Source organism: Platichthys flesus, chromosome 5 (assembly GCF_949316205.1).
Source record: "Platichthys flesus chromosome 5, fPlaFle2.1, whole genome shotgun sequence".
NCBI classification, from domain to species: Eukaryota; Metazoa; Chordata; class Actinopteri; order Pleuronectiformes; family Pleuronectidae; genus Platichthys; species Platichthys flesus.
Window position 1 is genome coordinate 24260722 of NC_084949.1, and position 19402 is coordinate 24280123.

General features: G+C 45.2%; 1 protein-coding gene across 1 annotated transcript in view; it reads right to left on the reverse strand.

Moving 5' to 3' along the window:
- LOC133953467 (protein sidekick-1-like) overlaps window positions 1-19402 on the reverse strand; it is a 93964-nt gene that overhangs the window by 55444 nt on the left and 19118 nt on the right. The window contains exons 5-13 of the mRNA XM_062387392.1: window positions 18668-18751; window positions 16965-17159; window positions 15850-15966; window positions 15529-15696; window positions 15023-15125; window positions 14764-14937; window positions 11459-11595; window positions 9720-9867; window positions 2295-2435 (exon numbers count right to left, since the gene is read on the reverse strand). Coding sequence (XP_062243376.1) covers window positions 2295-2435; window positions 9720-9867; window positions 11459-11595; window positions 14764-14937; window positions 15023-15125; window positions 15529-15696; window positions 15850-15966; window positions 16965-17159; window positions 18668-18751 — 1267 coding nt within the window. The remainder of the gene's footprint in view (window positions 1-2294; window positions 2436-9719; window positions 9868-11458; window positions 11596-14763; window positions 14938-15022; window positions 15126-15528; window positions 15697-15849; window positions 15967-16964; window positions 17160-18667; window positions 18752-19402) is intronic.

Genomic DNA, 19402 nt, shown 5'->3' on the forward strand with positions numbered 1-19402 from the left:
GCAGGGACATATCAAAGATGATCAGGAGAAATAGGAGTTGAAATGTAAGTCCACAGCAGAATAGATCTAAATACAAGGAAAAACAGTGTGGCTGTAACTCAGGTCTGCTCAGTGGATCAGCCCGTAAAGGTTATTGGTTCAATCCCTGACACTTTATACCAACATTTAAATAAATCCTGAATAACAAATCCAGAAATCTGTCAGGAGTCGCCATGGACAAACACATGGATATTATAAAACCAAATGCATACACAGAAATAAAAACCAGCCTGGAACTATTTTGCTATTATATACGTATAAATACACTTTCTGGAAATAAACTAAAACTTTACTTTGGCTCATTTCTCAATTCTCTGTTGGTGTGAAGTCACTTGATTCACATCAAAGTCACGGGAGAATAAAAGCCTTCAGTGCCAGGTAGACATCTCAGATTAGTGCAACTTCAAAGCCCTCGCCACAGTGCATGAGATATAAACGTCTACTTAAAAAGAAATATGACCCGACGAGGAGGAGGTGTAAACCGCTTTGCTACCTTACATATCTGAGGGAGCTGAATGGTGTCAGCGTTTAAATATGGAGCCCATCTACTGTAACAGAATATTCCAATGTTGCCCTGCCTGAGTCAGCGCTTTATCACAAATGGAAACTATATACAGACACACACACACACACACACACACACACACACACACACACAAAGCGAGAGGGCGGGACAGGCTGACAGCGGATGTCTGTAGAGGACTTTACTCTTCTCTGCACCTGAGGAAGTGGGAGAAGATACTCCCCCTTTCCCAGTGAGGACAGGGCGTGAGGAACTGGGAGCTGATACAAGAAGGAGAAAGGAGAACTGGAAGGGTTTCACTGGAGGAATGAGACGGCCGAGCTGCACGAGTGTGAATTTCTATTTTGGACTGATTTCTGAAGAGGAGGCAGATAACCCAGTGAATGAGGATAAAGACCTGATAACTTCTCCTGCAATTATATGCAAATTGGTGCGAGGCGGCTGATGACAGTTTGATTACACACAGTGTGTGACACTGCAGGCACACATGAAAATGAAGGACAGCCACCAAGGGCAGCCAGAGCATCTGTAAAGTGCACTTGTGAATGTGTGTGAATGTGTGGGTGTGGTTAAATGTGTGATAACGGCGAGAGAGGGGCAATGACGCGGGGATATTTCTGTGTGTTATGATTTAACTGTGGTGATTTTTACAAAAACAACAAAACAATCTAATGATTCTTTTCATTCTGACGATGAAAACACCAAAACATGTTTTTTGCTTTTAACTTGTCTGCATTTGGTCCAAATATCAAGCTTTGGTAACAAAAAATAACACTGATTCAAAGCTCTTTAACTCTTGGTACCATTCAATTTTGGAACTGCAAATAAACTGTGTTATTGTCACTAAAATGGAATTATTTAAATAGCTCCAGTGTTTCTTACACAAGTAGAGGAGGCAGTGAAGGATCAATGATTGTGTTAAATACACAAGCAGCTCTCTTGTGCTGCCCTGAGTGACAGACACACAAAGAAGGCCGGAGTGATGTCGAGGTCCTCGTCACAGGAACATACACAGCTAAAGCAGAAACCTCTGTGTTTGACGCCTCGGTCGTTAGGTAATTAAAGTTTAACACCGACTTCTGAGCGTCTGAAGCCGGAAGCTCTGCTGAGTCAAACAAGCTCACCCCACCTTCACCTGAAAAAGCTGATTTCTGTGGAAAATGAAGCATTTTCGTTTGAACCAGAGCAATTAGAAGATTCATTTGAGAAGTTTAAATTGGTCGAGTGTCTGCAGAGTGCTGACCTTTGAGGGAACAAAGAGCCCCAGTGTCCAAAAAAGGGACAAAGCCATCTCAGCTTATTAGGTGTGTGGCACCATTTTCTTTCAAATAACTTTCTCTGTGAGAGTCTAGACTGCTCAACAATACAGGCGTGATAACGAAGCTGCTAAATGGCCATCAGCAGGCTCATTAGCTCAGAGGGCTTTATTTACCGTCTTCAATAACACTTTACTAAATGAAATGACGTTGTGTCCCGAGGACAAAACGCCGGAGGGAGTAAACCGCACAATGCAGACAAAATAAAAAAGCTGGAGCACCTATTGTGGCAGGAGTGCACTCGCCCAGCTGGCTAATGGGTTCGCTGTTACCAATTAGCCCGGTGAGGTCACGAAGCCTCCATCAAATATTTTGCAGAGACATTTTCTACTAAAAATTAATGGACACCTACCACCCACTGGCTTTGCTGTAAAGTCAAAATAGGCCTGTGTGTGCACTTCTGTGAGTGTGTGTACCTGAGCACGTATCCTCGGAGGACTCCGTTGAGCTGGGGTTCTGGTGGAGGCTGCCACTGCACCATGATGGACTGGTTGGTGCGCCCACTGGCCACGATGTTCTTCGGAGGAGCGCTGGGTGCCTCCTCCCTGAGCATCAATCTAAAACACACACAGACACACACACACAGAGAGAGAGAGAGAGAGAAAGAGCAAATAAGAACCAGAGAGACACATTGTGATCAGGCCCTCTGTGTTTTGTAATGAGGAGATCAGTTATGCTGAAGAAGAGTAAGAGTTTGTCCAACTTATCGCTTATCTGGAGAGGTTGCACAGTAGCAGTGAGTCGGCTAAAGACTCATTAAAGCTCAATGTTAGATCCTTAAGCTGAGACAGTGTTGTCAATAGTTCAGGAGACACGACCACACAACTCGAGGAAGACATTTCATCCCTGACAGAACTTTTGGAGCAGAGACTTTGTGAGTTGGTGAGAAACTACAGACGCTTTGGCCTCTTTTTCTAACGTCATCCCATCGTCTTCCACTGTTTGTTGTTGGTGGAACCCCGACCTAAGAACAAATGATCATGTTTACCACAGGAGAGATTCACGGGGCCGAGCTGCAGCTTGTTACCGACTGTCACTTCGCAGCTTGAAGCAGCTCTGATGAATTCTTCCCTCCTCCTCCTCCCTCCTCCTCCTCCTCCTCCTCCTCCTCCTCCTCCCTCATCCTCCTGGTGCATCTTGCAATTTCATTAAAAACATTGTTTTTTCATCTCTGGCTTTATTGTTAATTTATTTCAAACAACCCGCTGCCGCTGATGAAGCCGGTGAACGCATCACTTCCAGTGCGCCGGCGGATCTCTCCTGGGAACGATGGAGCTGACACCGGGTGTTTAAAACAACAACATGTGAAACACGTCCATGGACTCGGTATGAGACGAGGTGCTTCATTCACTATCGGCAGAGAACAACAAATAACACATTTACTGTCTGCGTGTTGCACATGATTGTTTTTCTCTTTTAACTTGAGTTATTTTTTTTCCTAATTATGTTTCATCTCTACTCCAGTGATCCTCGTCTGGTTGGTTTCTACATCAGCCTCCACCCGACCACAGCCGCCCCAGCAGCTACACACACTGACAGCAGCAGAAAGTTAGATCACTATTAGCAATGAGCTTGTCTTTTCAGTTCCAGTGGGACAAGTGTTATCCCTATCTCTCTCTCTCTCTGACCCCCCCCACCCCCTCCTCCTCCTCCTCTCCGCTGTCACTCTGAATCAGTTTCCCAATCTTTCTTTTGACACTTTGAACTTCTTCTCAAGTTTTATTCTCCCCCCATCTGCAAACTTTCACCTTTCATCCATCAAGTCCTTTGGCCTCAATTATTTCATCCTTCTATCTTTTACTCATCTCCCTCCCTCACGCTCTGCTCTATAACTACCCCCCCCCCCCCTCAACCCCACCCCACCCTGTCCCCCGTCACACCCATAACCCCCGCAACCCCCCACCCGTGATTAAAGCTCCCAGCCCTCTCATGGTTGATAAAGCAGACTTGGTCAGCTTCTGGCTTTACTGTAAGCAGCTCAGCTAATGTAATCAGAGCCATATGTGCTAACACACACACACACACACACAGTCACACACACACACAGCCACATAAACACACCAAACAAATTTCTCCCGCTTAAGACACACTGCTACATCCGATGGTCTTTTCCCTTCCATGGATTACGCCTGCAGATTTACATTACCCTCTCTCGCCAAGCCCCCCCCCACCTCCCCCCAGTGTGCCCCATCTCTCCCCGAATGATTCTCCATAAGCTATTGAGCCATTAGCTGTGGTTTGCCCCCCCCCCCGTATTTGTGTGTGTGTGTGTCTGAATCTGTACGTGCCTATAAATGTGTGTGCACATCTATATGCGTGTGTTTGTGTGCGAGTGGGGCTGTGAAAGCTGTTAGCTGGAGACTTGTGCAGGCGGATCTACGGCACAGGCCAGTGGTTTTACAGCTGTGCTTTACTTCCATTAGGTTAGGCACTGTCAGACGGCACCAGGTGCTGCAGGCGCAGACATCTACACCCACAGACACACACACATGGGCTAATGGGCCTTGTGTGAATGAGATGGGCATTAGTGTAGCCGTCTGGAAATGGGGTATATATATAATCCTCAACTATGCCACTGCTTTTGACTGAAATTGATGACACACATTAATGCACATACACAAAATCACGCCGCACAAACACCCACTAGCCCCATACAGTACCGAACAGATGCGGCCATTCACTGTGTGACTGCAGATGAAACACACACCGACACACACACAAACGCACATTAACACACTTCTGCTGGATTTGCAGAAACTCCTCGTGAATCGCCTTAATTCCCTCCCGCCATTTACGAGTGAATATTTCATACAGTCGGTTCAGTGTGAGGACATGGACTGCACAGTGGAGATTACACACATGTATAAAAACACCAACACACCTACACACTCCACTTCACATCCGCCTTAACAGCTGCAGACACTCACACCCATACATCAACCGAGCACCGGCTGATCGCTGCTTGACACAGTTTCTCTGTCCCCTGTTATTAAGGAAAGGAGGAAGGCTTTCTGCTGGAGATCCACATGTTGTGTAGTTTGAGTGAAAGTGTGTGTATGTGTGTTGGATGGTGGTGGTGGGAGTTTGTGAGTCTCTCCACTGTGGGAATTAGAGAAACTTTCTATCTTAGTCCTTATCCACAGTCCAGTGCCCGAGGCTTTCTCACCAAATCCACGTACACACGACTCCTGAATTTAACGGAGATGTTAAGTCGGCCTCTATTCAAACAGGATGGGAAAATGTTCGGTCCAGCGGGGAATGAGAAATAGAGCAACGTGAATGGAGGGTAATAGAAATAAAAAAAAGCAGATGTGATGTGACTGGTTACGACCAACTGGATAAATGACCTTATCTTCTTCTCGCCTGACACTTTTAGTCGGATCTCCTTTAAATGTTGTGCTGTTGTGCCGGAGGTTAAAAGCTGCTCTAATGGAGGAGGCTGACACACTAAAGAGACTCTGTCAGGGAAATTAAACACAGTGGATCCTCTCCCAGTGACTCAAAACCCAGCTGCGGCTCAGATCCACTACTGTACACATCCTCTATGTTTCTAACTTGAATAAAAAACAACATTCGTACACGTCCACGTAGCAGCTTCAAAAAATAATGTCCGTGTGGCTACTGTGTCATTATTGCTGGAGGTGGTCTAAAAAGAAAAACGCATTCTGCACGTGGAACATAGGATAAGAAAGCCGACTGTAATAACGTAATGATTTTTTTTTAAAACTGAATTCAATGTACCTCGTCTCCCGATGTTGATTTACTGTCACACGTTTACAACAAACAAAGGAAATACACAGAGGCAACCTGAGCTGTACCTGCTCCTGTCTGTTTTCGTGTCTGTACATGATTGTGTCTGTGGTGCAGGGAAACACTAATGACCTGCATCTAGACAAGAGGTCCATCCGTTTATCGGGTTCGGGGCTAATTTGAGGCCGATTAGAGCTTTTCTCAAACAATGAGCGGTCGATGGACGTGAGTGCCGGCTGCAGTCGCTGATCCTCTGAGCAGCTGGTGATAAACAACGTTCTCCTAGAAGAGCCTGGACAGAGACATGTTGTGGCTCATAGCGGTGAGCCATTAGAAATAATTATCACTGTTGACTCAAATGTGTCAGCGGCTCACTGATGGACTGGTGTGAATTCTTGAAGAGGATGGGGATCCCTCGACTTTTCCTTTAGTGCCACTGTGAGTTCATGAGTTCTGATCTCCTGTGAATCCTCTCTGCCGCCACCAGATACATAACCATATCATATTTGGTAGAGATATTCATGAACAGGAGGAACTGAGGAGAATCCGTTGTGCTAAAATCATTTTAATTTAATCTAGTTCATTTTAATTTATGATCTGCAAAATATTCTCTCACTGGAATCTCTGTGACCCTGGGACTACATTCTTGATTTCATTAAATTTAGCAAATTAGTAAGTGCATTTCTCTTTTATGCAGTGGTGGATCCAGGATCTTTGTAAATGAGTGGCCCATAAAGGGACACAGTTTACACAGACGGGCCAATTATAGGGGCTCGGGTTAATTTAAGAGTCGCACAACTCCTGATTCTGTAAAGTACACATTTAACTCTAGAGCTTTGAAATCCACATCAATGAATACAGTTTGAAAATTGTATTTGTTGTCATATTGATAATTTGTGTTAGTAGTAAGGGACTTGTCAGCAACCGCACCTGGGTACAAACAATATCTGAATCTACTGACCTCCAAAAACGTATAATTCTATGCGATACTGCATCATTATGAAAAGCTCAAGTTATAGTACTGAATTTACCTTATTCTTATTTTAAGACTCATATATATATATATATAGAACATATAGTATTTGTTGTTTGTGTTTCAAGCTAACATCTAAAAATGTTCCCAGTACCGCACAGTGCGTTTTACTGCTGTTCCTCTGCACCCCCTCCAAACAGTAAACTTCAGACCTATATAAACACACAGTAATGAGATGACTCAGGCTTATATTTATGTGCGAGTGTACGTCCTGCTTATATTGCCGGTGTCAGTGGGATCAGCCAGGTACATGTAGGAGGAGGCTGCAGCTTATTTCCTCCTGTTCAAAATGTCCAAAGACAACATGTAATTTAGCTAATAATGAGCTTCTCCTCTGGCAGAGCAGTTCTCTCTGTAATCATCTGCTCTACATCATAAACTAAAGCAATCACTGGCCACATTAAAAGAGCCTCTGGAGCAACAATGTACCTCCGATTCACAGATAAGATGTTGGAAAGCAACAGAGCAAATCCCTCGCAAATGATAAATCTGTGAAGCTCCGGAAGCATTAAAAACCTCCACATGCACATTAGGCTTGTGTATGTTTCCACGCTCTGACAGTAGAATACCCCGAGGAGGGAAATTCTAATGTGTTCTGGTGCTGACTGAACAGCTGGAATAAAAAATATATATATAAAGAAAACAGAACGGAGACGGATGGTTTAAAGTTGCGATGATGCCTGGAAGTTCCACGTTCCATTTCTGCATAATCTGTCTTATGTGTTAATGCTTCCTCCGTACAGACGGTAATGGTGTGAGTGCACGCCATGCATGAGTAAATCCCCGTATGGGTGACAGTCCAGATGGTATAATTGGATTCATAGAAAGAGTTTCTGCATTAAGAAGTAATGTTTTTCCAGCTCTGATCACAATCATTCACATGCTCTCCCTGGATGATCGTCTCTCATGACCCCTTTTCCTGGCGAGAGGAGGAGAGAACAGACACGCAGGGTGAGAAGCTCTGAGTAGAGCCCTTATGAAACCACACTTTAATTCACTAGATCCAGATTTGTATCAGGATAAATATAAGCCCTGAGTTGTTTTCATCAAGAGCCCTGATTTTCCAGAAATCCAGGAAGATGCTGAGAATCCCACATTGATAAAAAAAACATCAAAATAAATTCCTGGATCCACAGCTAAATCAAATGGCTTCTTCCCTGAGCCAAAGCGTATCCTTCCACCAAATATCATGGTGATCCATCCACTAGTAACAAACCAATAGAGAAACAAACAGATTCATTTAAAGTATAAATGAATGTTGTAGTGTTAAAGATCCTCATCAGGAGAAGAACAAAATGGGAGCGTGCAGAAGCAGCTGGACGTTCAAACTTTAATAAGGGCTTTTTGTCATCAATATTACAAAACCGCTCCTTCACTCGCTCCTCTGTTCCCTCCCTCTGTCCGCATTACTGTAGTTTGTCATCCTTCTCATTTGGCACCCGAGCTCCAGTAGGACATTCTCACTCCACCTCATTCTCTCTCTCCTCTGTGTTTTCAAGTGCGGCCTCAGCTTTGGCATCGGCGACCAATCGTGTGCGTGTGCCGCGTCCAGGCAGACGTCCAGCAGACCAGAGGCAGAGTGCACGTCGGTTATGTATGAAACAAACACTGAAGTAGAGAGGTGTCCATCTGGTCTGATACGCTGACCAGTGATGACTTGTCCTCCTGCCAGTCATTCGTTTGAAGGGGATCAATCCAATCTACTCTCCAGGGCCCCGGACAAGCAACCTTGGACTATACACCCTGGCTGCTGGACACAAACAAATCCCCTGGTGCACGTAGGGAGGAGAGCAAAAGGCTGAAAACAAGAAGCCTTCAGCCATTCTTTGGATCAAAGGAGAACAAAGGGGAGAAAGATTCAGGGTATGACAAGCTAGAGAGGAAAGAACAACACGCTGAGGGGGGGGGGGGGGGGGGGGGGGGGAAGTGAAAGAGAGCTGAGGCGTGTGAACGTGGGACTGTGACGTCTACAGCTCCCGTTGATGCTGCTGAGAGTTTATTTGGCTGAATTGCAACTGGCACCTGCCTCTGGTCAGACTCTTCAGCCAGACAAAAACCATGTTCATGTTCATGTGTGTGTGTGTGTGTGTGGGGGTGCATCGTCACATCTGTTGCATTGTGCACGTGACGGAGACTTGGGGTGAGTGTGGTCTTGAACTAAAACCTCTCGCCACACCTCCACTAAACCCTCTGTCACTGCAGTTCCATCAATGCTATGGCATCATAATTATCCCCATCAGGGTTTTTTCCCTTGGGATAAACATGAAAACTCACTGTGCACAAACACACACACACACACAAAAACATCTGCATGGCAAATTATTTACTTTTCAGGCCAACGCTCTTTTTTTTTTACACATGCAGAACCATTCATTTCATCATTTTTGCTGCTTACTCCAGTATGTGCAATGGAACACACACATACACACACACACACACACACACACACACACACACACACACACACACACACACACACACACACACACACACACACACACACACACACACACACACACACACACACACACACACACACACACACACACACACACACACACACACACACAGTGTAGACATGTACAGCATGGATGTGATGAATATAAATTGCTCATTGCAAAGGAAATGGATTCTAAACAAAAACGACTGCTCCCTTCATCCTCTTGTTAGTAGAATCCCTCCATGTTTCATCCCCATTCTGAATCCCATATTCCTATTCATCCACATGATAACCTACACACAAACACAGAGACACACACACTGCCACTTACTTAGACACACAAATTAGAGTGTGTGTGGGTGCATACACTGCAGCTTTTGACTGGAGAAAGGTTTCTGTTTATTCATTCCCAGTTTGTGTGAGGCAGTGTGACCAAGTCTATTACACAGAGATGGAACAGGGCAAATAAAACTCTATTTCACACAAATCACAGCAGGTTCTACATAAAGAGCGGCTTTCATGCTTTCTGGGGAAAACATCATTGAAATAGTGAGTGTGGAAGTGTGGCATCACGAGAACCAAGGTATCTGTGATTGTGAGTCAGTGTTACTCTCTTACCGTTGTGTCTCCGCGCTGTACTGACCCCTGCCCACTTGATTGACAGCGCAGAGTCTGAACTGATAGGTCCTGGCAGGTGTGAGCCCGCCCACCGACACCTCGGACACGGCGGGATCCACCTCTGATAGGTACACCTTCCACGGCGAGTCTAGACGGAGGGGACAAAAGATTAGAGGTTGATAATATCTGGCGGAGGCAGAACAAACAGAGACACTCAGGACCCATGAATCAAAAGTAAAGAGGGGGAGGAACAGATAAAGGAGGAGAGGAAGGATGGAGGAAAGTTTAGATCGAAGAAGGGGATTAATAAGGAAGCCGGTGTGTGTCTGTGCCAGCCTGTTGCCAATTTATCTCTCTTCTGAAGACACCACAAACAGCTACACTAGTATCACTGCAGCAGCTACATGTCAGAATAAGAGAGAGGGACGGTCCGACAAGAAAACACACAACACATCTAATATATATAACACAACCTCACACACGCACACACAATAGGTAGTAAACAGAACTCAATGCCTTGGTTCAGTCTTCACAGAAATCGACATTTAAACTCTCAGCTTTCCCTTATCTCTCTCTTCTTCCGTCCCTGTTCTGGTCCCTCGTCACATCTTCATCTTTTCTTTTTTTTTACATTGTTTTGGAATGTACCGTCTGAAGAGCGGCAGTTGAAATTGCAACAGCAGGGGACTTGAAGTCCTGTTCATGCTTTCCCTCTAAACGTTATCAGGGTTATGGAAACTCTATGGTTTAGGTTTATTTCGTTGATTTAGTTTTTATTCTTTTTCACTTGGAACACATTGTGTTATTTGTTCGGGGTCAGAGGAAGACACTTCTCTCTGTGGTAGTGGTTCTATCATCCAAGGTTGAGTCAGGAAGCCAGATTGTCTCTGTGAGGGGACACTCAGACTTTCCCGGAGACACATAAGCGTTTTTGGTGAGACATATTTGTCCCATTAGAGCAGCCCCCCCATGAAGACTAATGGTACGTGGCCACTACAATCCTCCATTTTGCTTTGTCAGGGCAGATTTGATGGCGCTACACCTGTTCCCTTGTTAACTCTCTGTACGGATCATCAGCCCGGGCTCCCTGACGCCTCCGGTATTGAGAATGAATACCTCCACCTCAAACATCATCCATCTGCAGATTAACCCTCACATCCAGCACGATCCCCCTCCACAATCAGAGCGGTGATTATTCAAAGTGTCTAAACTATAATGCGTCAACGTTTCCCCCCCGTCCGTCAGTCACGAGCCAGGTGCTCGGCCGTGCACGTCATGTTTTCACCCAACCCACTCGTCCCTTCAGTCTACAGCAGGAGAGAGAGAGGCTCTGCAGCCGTCTCCCTCCTCTCTCTCCACCCCTCCTCGGTCCCGCTCTCATCTTTCTCTCCCCACCTCTACTTCTCTTTTGACAGAGAGCCAGCCTGCTGTTAAAACATCTGCCGTGGAGAGAGTGAGAGACAGAAAGAGAGAGGGGGAGGCGTAACGAGGGAGGGAGGGATGGATGGAGGGAGGGAAAATGAGAGTTTATTTATAGGGAACCAGGATGAACATTTACACAGCAACACCATTCTCCATATGTCTGCCTCTTGTAAATGAGTGTGTGTCAGTGCCTGGTAGACAGCAAGTGTACAGCTGTTTGCCGCTTTGCCGCTCAGGGACTGACTATACGAATGAACACACACACACACACACACAGACACACACAGACACACGCACTAACACACAGCGATACGTACTGTTCTCCGATAGCTCCAGCAGGTAATACAGAAGAGGGGAGTTTCCATCGAAGGGGCGGAGCCAGGACAGGTGGACGGAGCGGGAGTCGGAGTCGTTGAGCCGGGCCGTCAGGGAGCGGGGGGAGTGAGGCAGCTCTCTGAGAACAGCAAACACAAAACATCACATAAGCTCAACAGACAGTTCTCCAGTGAATCCATCAGAACCGAGTCTCAAGAGGAATAGTTGCGCATGTTTTAGCAGTTTTGCCAAGAATTAGATGAAAGGATCTGTGCACTGATTAGGAAGCTATAGGCAGCAGCTGGTTAGCTTAGCATCGAAAGGAGGAGATGGAAAATATTCCCATGGTTCAAACTAACAACCATCGGAATTCATTGAAAAACGTAAAACCTATTTGTCTATTACTTGGTTGCAACCAGTGGAGAAAGCAGAAAGAACAGTTCAAGCACACAACTCCCAGTCAAACCACAACTACTCATTTTCCCACTTGATGTAAACTGGTTTTTGAACAGATTAGCCGGGCCTTATCGACAAGGCCTGGGACCCCCGACTGACTCAGACTTTAATCTGCCCCCCACACCTCAAGGATGTGTTAAATTAACACATTATATTATATTATACTGCATTACATTGCATATTGCAATTTTCCTCTGTTCACTGTTTTGTATTTTTGCATTTTACTTTTACGTTTTATATTTTTTTATTTATGCCTAAATATTTGTTACTTTGTATAAATATTTGAAAAAGTGAGTAAATAAGAAGTAAATAGTGAGTAAGTATATACTGTATTTTTTTTATTGCTTTTCTTATGTGTGTTGTATTTATTGTGTTTTTATGTTTCTATGTTCATTGTATGCACCAATAAGTTTTCCAGGTGCAGCCAAGCAGATGTATTTTTACCTTTAGACACAACCAGACCTGATTCCAGTCTTTTTGTCAAACTAGTTTCTTCTCTTGATTTATATATTGACGCTGCCGAAGTGAAGAAGTAGCAATTTCTCATCCAACTCTCCACACGGAGGCAAATCACCATATTTTCCAATGTGTGAAACTAATATAAACCATAAACAAGTCTGTGAAAATGTGCCAACACTTCTCATCAGACCGATATTTGTTACATGTGTTTTGCTTTTCTATTAGATGTGTGTGGTAGAATAATGTTGGCGCCGACAGTCCGGGACCAGTTCCAGTGGATGAATACCTTTTATATATATATATCTATCTGTGGTTTGCCTATTTTTTATAGTCATACCCCCCCCCCCCCCCTGTAGGTTTGCTGCACATATCTTACAACATCTATTAAAACCAAATCCTCCAGACACTTGGCCGCCCCCCTGTGAACGCTTGTGCATCGCTGCCATGTTAATAACAAAGACAGCAACACAGATATATTCATGAAAGCAATACAGAGTGTCCAGACGTTTGATTATACTGAATTTAGTGGCTCATAACTGTTTAAAAAACAGTTGGCCTGAAGGAGGAGAGGGACGGGGAAGCAGAAATCAGTGTCTCTCTGTGTGAAGGTAATAATAAGAGTGAGGATATTAACACAGCACATAAAAGATCAATATAAATATATTTACACTGAAATCTTGATGAAAGACGAGGTCCCTTGAGCCCCTACTGGCTGCATCTCATATTCATAAGATCATTAATTATTACTTATTAATTATTATAATCAATGATGTGTGAATATCCAATCCGAGGGGTCTCCTCCTGACAGACCGCAGCCTCAAGTTTCATCAGAAGATGATGCAGTTCAAATGTGTCAACGCTTGTTTTTTGCTCGCGCTGCTTTACATTTTAATATTCATGTGTGTAACATGTCAGGAAATGAGGAAAACAGAGGGAGAGAGAGAGAGAGAGAGAGAGAGAGAGAGAGAGAGAAAGAGAGAGAGAGAGAGAGAGAGAGAGAGGAGTGGAAGAAGCATGTTCGGCGGAGAGGGAGCGAGGGGAAATGAGAATGATGTTTTCTTCTCCGAGCTGACATGATTGTATTAATTAATAGATGAGCTTAGAGAACGTTAGAGCCGATATCTTCACGCAGCACACGCACACACACAAACACACGCAGACACACTCACTCACAAACACATGGGTGGGTCTTGTGGGAGCTGAACCAATAACCTGCTGGTAATTAGTCTGTCTCCTCGGACGCCAGCGTCTGTTACCCTCTGTGACCCGTTGATACTGAGCTAACGAGAATGTCAGTCACACGCATTCACACACACACACACACACACACACACACACACACACACACACACACACACACACACACACAGTGGTACAGAAAGCCCTTCGTTCCCCCACATATTTTCCACGGAGCCACAATCAGAGATCCGCTCCCCCTCTCAGAGTTTGACACATGCAACCTCTTCTCTTTCTATAATTCATCAGGATTTGGACTCGTGTTCTCTCTCTCACACAGCCTGCAACTGCATTAATAGATCATAAGTGCTTTTTTACAAGTATATTGTACGAGTGCACATTTATTAACACATGCCAGCACCTGACACTCCTGTCCCAGCGGCTGTGAGGTCTGAGGAGTGGCTGCTGATGCCACACACTCACCATGTGGACACCCTCATGAACACTGTGTGTACCAGTTCCACACTTTCAGGATCGAACCCAGCTCTGGTTCCACGGAGCAGGGAACAGATATGACCAGATATGACCTTACACTACGTCTAATAATAACTCGCCACATTCCCTCACTTTGTAGTTTTAATTGCATTGACAAGTCTTTGGGGCGAGAGAGCATCTGCTCACTGACAGAATGTGGTTATTATTGGATTTTTTTTTTTCATTAGGCTGCAGTGAAATAATCTGACAGTAACACTTGCAATGCAATGTGCCAAATTACCTATCTGCAGCTTTTCCTAAATTACGTTCTGCAGAGTCAATCACTTTTTTTTATTTTAACGCTCGACCCCATCGAGTCCTCGCTGCCAATCATATCTGCGATTTCAATCACTCAGAACGCTCGCTGGGGATTGGTTGATTTCCTTCTTGATTGCTGTGCTAAAAGTCAAAGTGATTTTTGTGTCCAATCAAAAGGAAAGTATAATATCACCCTTTGTATTTTTGGATAAAAGCCTGCTCTGTATTTGACTCCATGTCATAAATACTGATGAAAATGTAAAGCACAGGATTATGTGTAGAAGCAGAATAAGAGTTAGATGAGGCTGGTTACTATGCATCAGTGGTTAGCTTAGCTTAGCATAAAGAGTGGAAACCATCGACCGTGGCAAAGAAGACAATGGACACTTAGTTCCCGACATCTTACAGGATTCTTTGCACTCACATGACTTCGAGCCGAGCAGAGTGAGAATCGTTGCCGGCCTGAGATGTCACCGTGCAGGTGTAGTCCCCGATGTCACCTGACCACGTCTGGCCAATGGTCAGAGAGCCCTGGCGCACAGCGACACGGGCGCCACTGGTCGGAGGCACCGGCGTACCTCCACGATCCCACTTGAAGCTACGACAGGGAAGTAAACGAGTACTTTATACTGATCAGCTGTTCGTGAGATAAGTACGCATGTAATAAAGATAAAGAAAGTGACCTGATATTGACTCGGGGGTCATATGTGGCATTACAGTCCAGGACAGCAGTGGTTCCCTTGATGACACGCTTATCTGTCGGAGGCACAGAAATGATTGTGCGTCCTGAAAAAAGACCAAAGAGAAAGAGGAGAGAAGAGGTGGGATGAATTTAAGAGTTTGAAATTGAATTAGTTTGATATTCTCCTCTGGTATTAACTCATTTAAATATATGCTGCTCCGGAGTAATTCAACAGTCTTTCATCTGAAGCTGTCAGGATGTATATACATACACAAGGCAATCAATAAGTTTACCATAAGTGTATCCATCATCCCTTCACTCAACCAATCAGATGATTATTTCACCATTGCACTGGTCCGGTGCATCAATAACCAATCCCACGGCGGCTCACTAGCCTCGGCTAATGCGATTGGACAGCTGCTGATAAATTACTGTTCCACGACTTCTGTTTGAGTCTGTTTAGTAAATATTTATCGAGCAGTTTGGTGAATTCTTAGCGAGTCTTACGCCACACGGTGAGCGCCGCCGTGTGGTTGATGCTGCCCTCGGAGTTGGAGGCGGTGCAGGTGTATTCTCCCGAGTCCTGGAAGCTGACCGGCTGAATCTGTAAACCCCCCGACTGCAGCTGCGTGAACCTGGGAACCTGCACGGAGCCGCTGGCTAGGACCTGCAATCCTACAGAGAGAGAGAGAGAGAGAGAATTATAAACAGAGCCTTGAGGTGGAGGAAAGTAATTAAGACATTAGGCGTGTTTTTAATTACAAACACAGTGTGTTTATCAGTGTCGGTGTGCACGGCGTGTGACACGGAGCGGCTGCTGTCGGTTACCTTTCCTCCAGGTGATGGCGGGTCTCGGAGCGCCGCTCGCCTGGCAGGTGAACAACGCCGTGTGGCCATCAGTCACTGTTTGGTCGAATGGGGGGGAAGTAAATGTGGGGGCCACGCCTGAAAACGCAAAAAGTGAGATCATGAGAGGAGATGAAGAGAAACGGGTGAGGGAAAAGAGAAGGAGTTGATTATGAGGGAGACAAACAGAAGAATGGAGAAAGAAAGAACGTGTCCTCTGTGACCGATGGGGGTTTTATCCGTTAAGTGATAGAACATGTTTGTGCATTAATGTGGAAGGTGGAGGTGGGAAAGCTCCGTGGAGACTTTTTAATTATAATCAAACTCTCAGTCAACTCAAAGTGACCGAAGAGACAAATATAACTTTAATTTAGCAGAAAAATATAAAGAAAAATATTGAGTCAAGTCAGAACATTGAACTTGTTTTTAGAATGTGAAAACAAGCCATGTCTTAGTTTCGTGCTGTGATTGTCTCCCCAGACAAAACTCACTTTCTCTCACAAACAGTAAAGAAGGTGTTTGATTTTCTAATTAAAAAGTTTCTGACTCTTTAACCTGAAGCCTCTCATTCCTGTCAGCAGCAAATGTCTGTTTCCAGGTTTATAGATAGTTCAGTAGATAAATGACATGCTCTAATAAAGACAATAAAAGTGTTTTGTCGATAAATCCAAAATAATCAGCACGTTATTGGATAATTCCTTCAAAGTTTGATCTGGTTTTAAAGCGAGATGCCAGGAATTCATTGACGATGAGGATTTCCTGATGTACTTGATGGGAAAAGGCATATTTTGGTACCTTGGTCTTTAGGAAACCATGACGCTTAAAAGACCAAATGATCAAACTGAATAAATTGAAAAAAATAACCCTGGAAACTGATAATGAAATGCATTGATTATTCTTTGTAGAAAAAGGAGCTGACACCGACAAACAAGGGAGAAGAAAAGCAAGTTCAGTCGAAGCGTTAACTCAGACAAATGAGAAACAAAGTGAAGGAGGAGAGATGATGATCGAGACAGGGAGGAATTAGCAGGGTCTATACTAACAGTGCTGCTGTTAGGTGTGTATTGATGTTTGACTGGTGTGTGGGACCGACTCACTGGAGACCAGGAGCTGAGTGTGAGCCTGGGTCTCTCCTGCAGAGCTGCGAGCGAAGCACTGGTAGATTCCTCCGTCCCCCGGCTGCACCCTGCGCACCGTCAGCCCGGCCGCCGCGGTGACTTTGTATCGGGGGTTCGCCAGTTTGGAGAGAGGCACGGCGTCCTTGTACCACTCTATCCTGGGCTGGGGCACGCCTACGCATGTGCACGTGCACAGGGGAAAAACACAAAGAGGGAGAACAATGTCAGATCTTCCCTTAATAAGAAGCCAGCTGACCTCACTGCCGAGCCAATCGCTCAAACTCCCACTAAAACAGCCTCACACACTCTTTTCTTCACGGTTATCCACTCTGCCTATAAATATGCATGCAGGCATAATGACTGCTAATAATATATTGATCGGAAGGAGTGGGGGTGGGAGGGTAAGGGTGGCAGAAGGGGCCAAAAAACAATCTGAATAAAAGATGGGGGAAAGAGCGGCACATTGAATATCTACAGAATCAGCAGCCACCTGTCTGACATGCCACATATGACAGGGGGGGGGGGGGCAGGGGGGGCTCGAGCAATTACTCTGTTTCAACCCTGCACTCCGCGTGTGTGTTTGTGTGTGCGTGTGCATGAGTGGGGAGTTTGAGGGAGAGATGAATTTCGCACTTTTTCCTCAATCTGTTGGTGTCAAGCTTTTCACAGCCATGTGTGAGATATCCCCCCCCCCCCCCTCGTCTCGCTCGCTCCGTCACTCCACACTCTATCTGTCTCTTCTCCTTTCCCTCGTTCCTCCTCCCAGCCTCCATCCCTCTCTCCAGACCCTCGGGCCGCCGCTATTTAATTACACTGCCACTGTATCAGATTACTGAGGAGGGACATCCACTCGCTCCCAGTGGGTGTCAGAAAAGAGAGGCAGCATGTTGCCGGGTTTTTTTTTGTGTCCATCCCCCGCTCCAAACTGTGTTTTCGTGTAATCCATTTAAAAACAAGAGTCACGAACAAGAGCAATTTTCAGGCTTGGTTTCAGCATGTTAATCTTCTCACTCTGCCCCCCCAAAAAATACAGTGTCACTGCTCAAGAAGCCTTCGAACCAAACGTACACATCCTGAATAACATCAAACTTCATGTGATTTGAACCTTGACGAAGCCGGAGAACTCCTGGTGTCCGTGACAAATGAGTGGACGGAGTTATGAATTCATCGTGTGAGGAGTCGCCACAATCAGTTCAATGAGCCATCTGACTTTTAACAGCAGCAGGGTATAACCACACAACCCCCCCCCCCCCCCCCCCACACACACACACACCTTTTCATCATCCACACTGTGAAAAACTTTGAGGAGACACCGTCCTAATGTGTGTCCATCTGTAAAATTCATTATGTCTCAGCCCATTCTCCAATTCCCAGGGAAACCAACCAGAACATCAACTAGAGGAGAACATACAACCGTGCACGTGTACAACTTTAACGTGCACAGAAAAAGCAGTGGACACAAATCTTTGCTGAATTCTGCCTGCCCGCCGAGGATGGTTAAATTGTTAAGGATGTTTTTAATGTGCAATTTTGAATCATTGAAAATGGGATGGAAACACAGACTGCCATATTTTCTCCTCTCCTTCTAGCAACCTAGTTAATTATAAACACACTCAGACACTCTCACACACACACACAGACACACACACACACACACACACACACACACACACACAGTATACCTGTAGCAAGGCAGGGGATATCTACACTCCGGTCGAGCTCAGCAAAGATCTTCCTCTTGGGCTGGGCGGTCAGAGAGGGCGGTTCTGCCAAGGTTTGAACACAACATTCAAAGTGTTAGAATGAAGCATTGAAACATAGAAAAACACACAAATGTATGTATAGAATAACATCTCAGACAAACAACAAACAACAACAGTCCCTTCCTGAGGGGAAACATGTCTGAACCTCTGATAACAAGGACTAGGTTTAATCATCTCAGAAGAGGAACTGGGAGTTTGCTCTCTCTGTGTTTTCATTCTTCAGCAGAGGAGTCAGCACTGCAGAATAACAATGGGTCCCCCCCCCACACCTTTTGCCCTGGGTATCCTCACTGTCACCGGGGGGGGGGGGGGGGGCTTTAGGTGTCTCACTCTTCTGCTACATGTGATATCAGAATTACCTCCTCCTTCAAATAATTGTTAATATTTAGCAAGAGATATTGATGCCGTGAGCCCAGAGAGGGTGGAGAGGGATGAGAGGGTGGAGGGGGTGGAGAGGGATGAGAGGGATGAGAGGGTGGAGAGGGTGGAGAGGGCGACACAGCAGCTAATTCATTTTCAGTCTGGCATCTCTGGTAAAAAGTGGCTCCCCACAGTACTGGCACCTGTTCGCTGAAAAATGACTTTGAGGAAAATGAAATGTCCAGTGTACGCTCTAAATACTGAACGTGCATACGGGGTTTTCACAAAGATGGA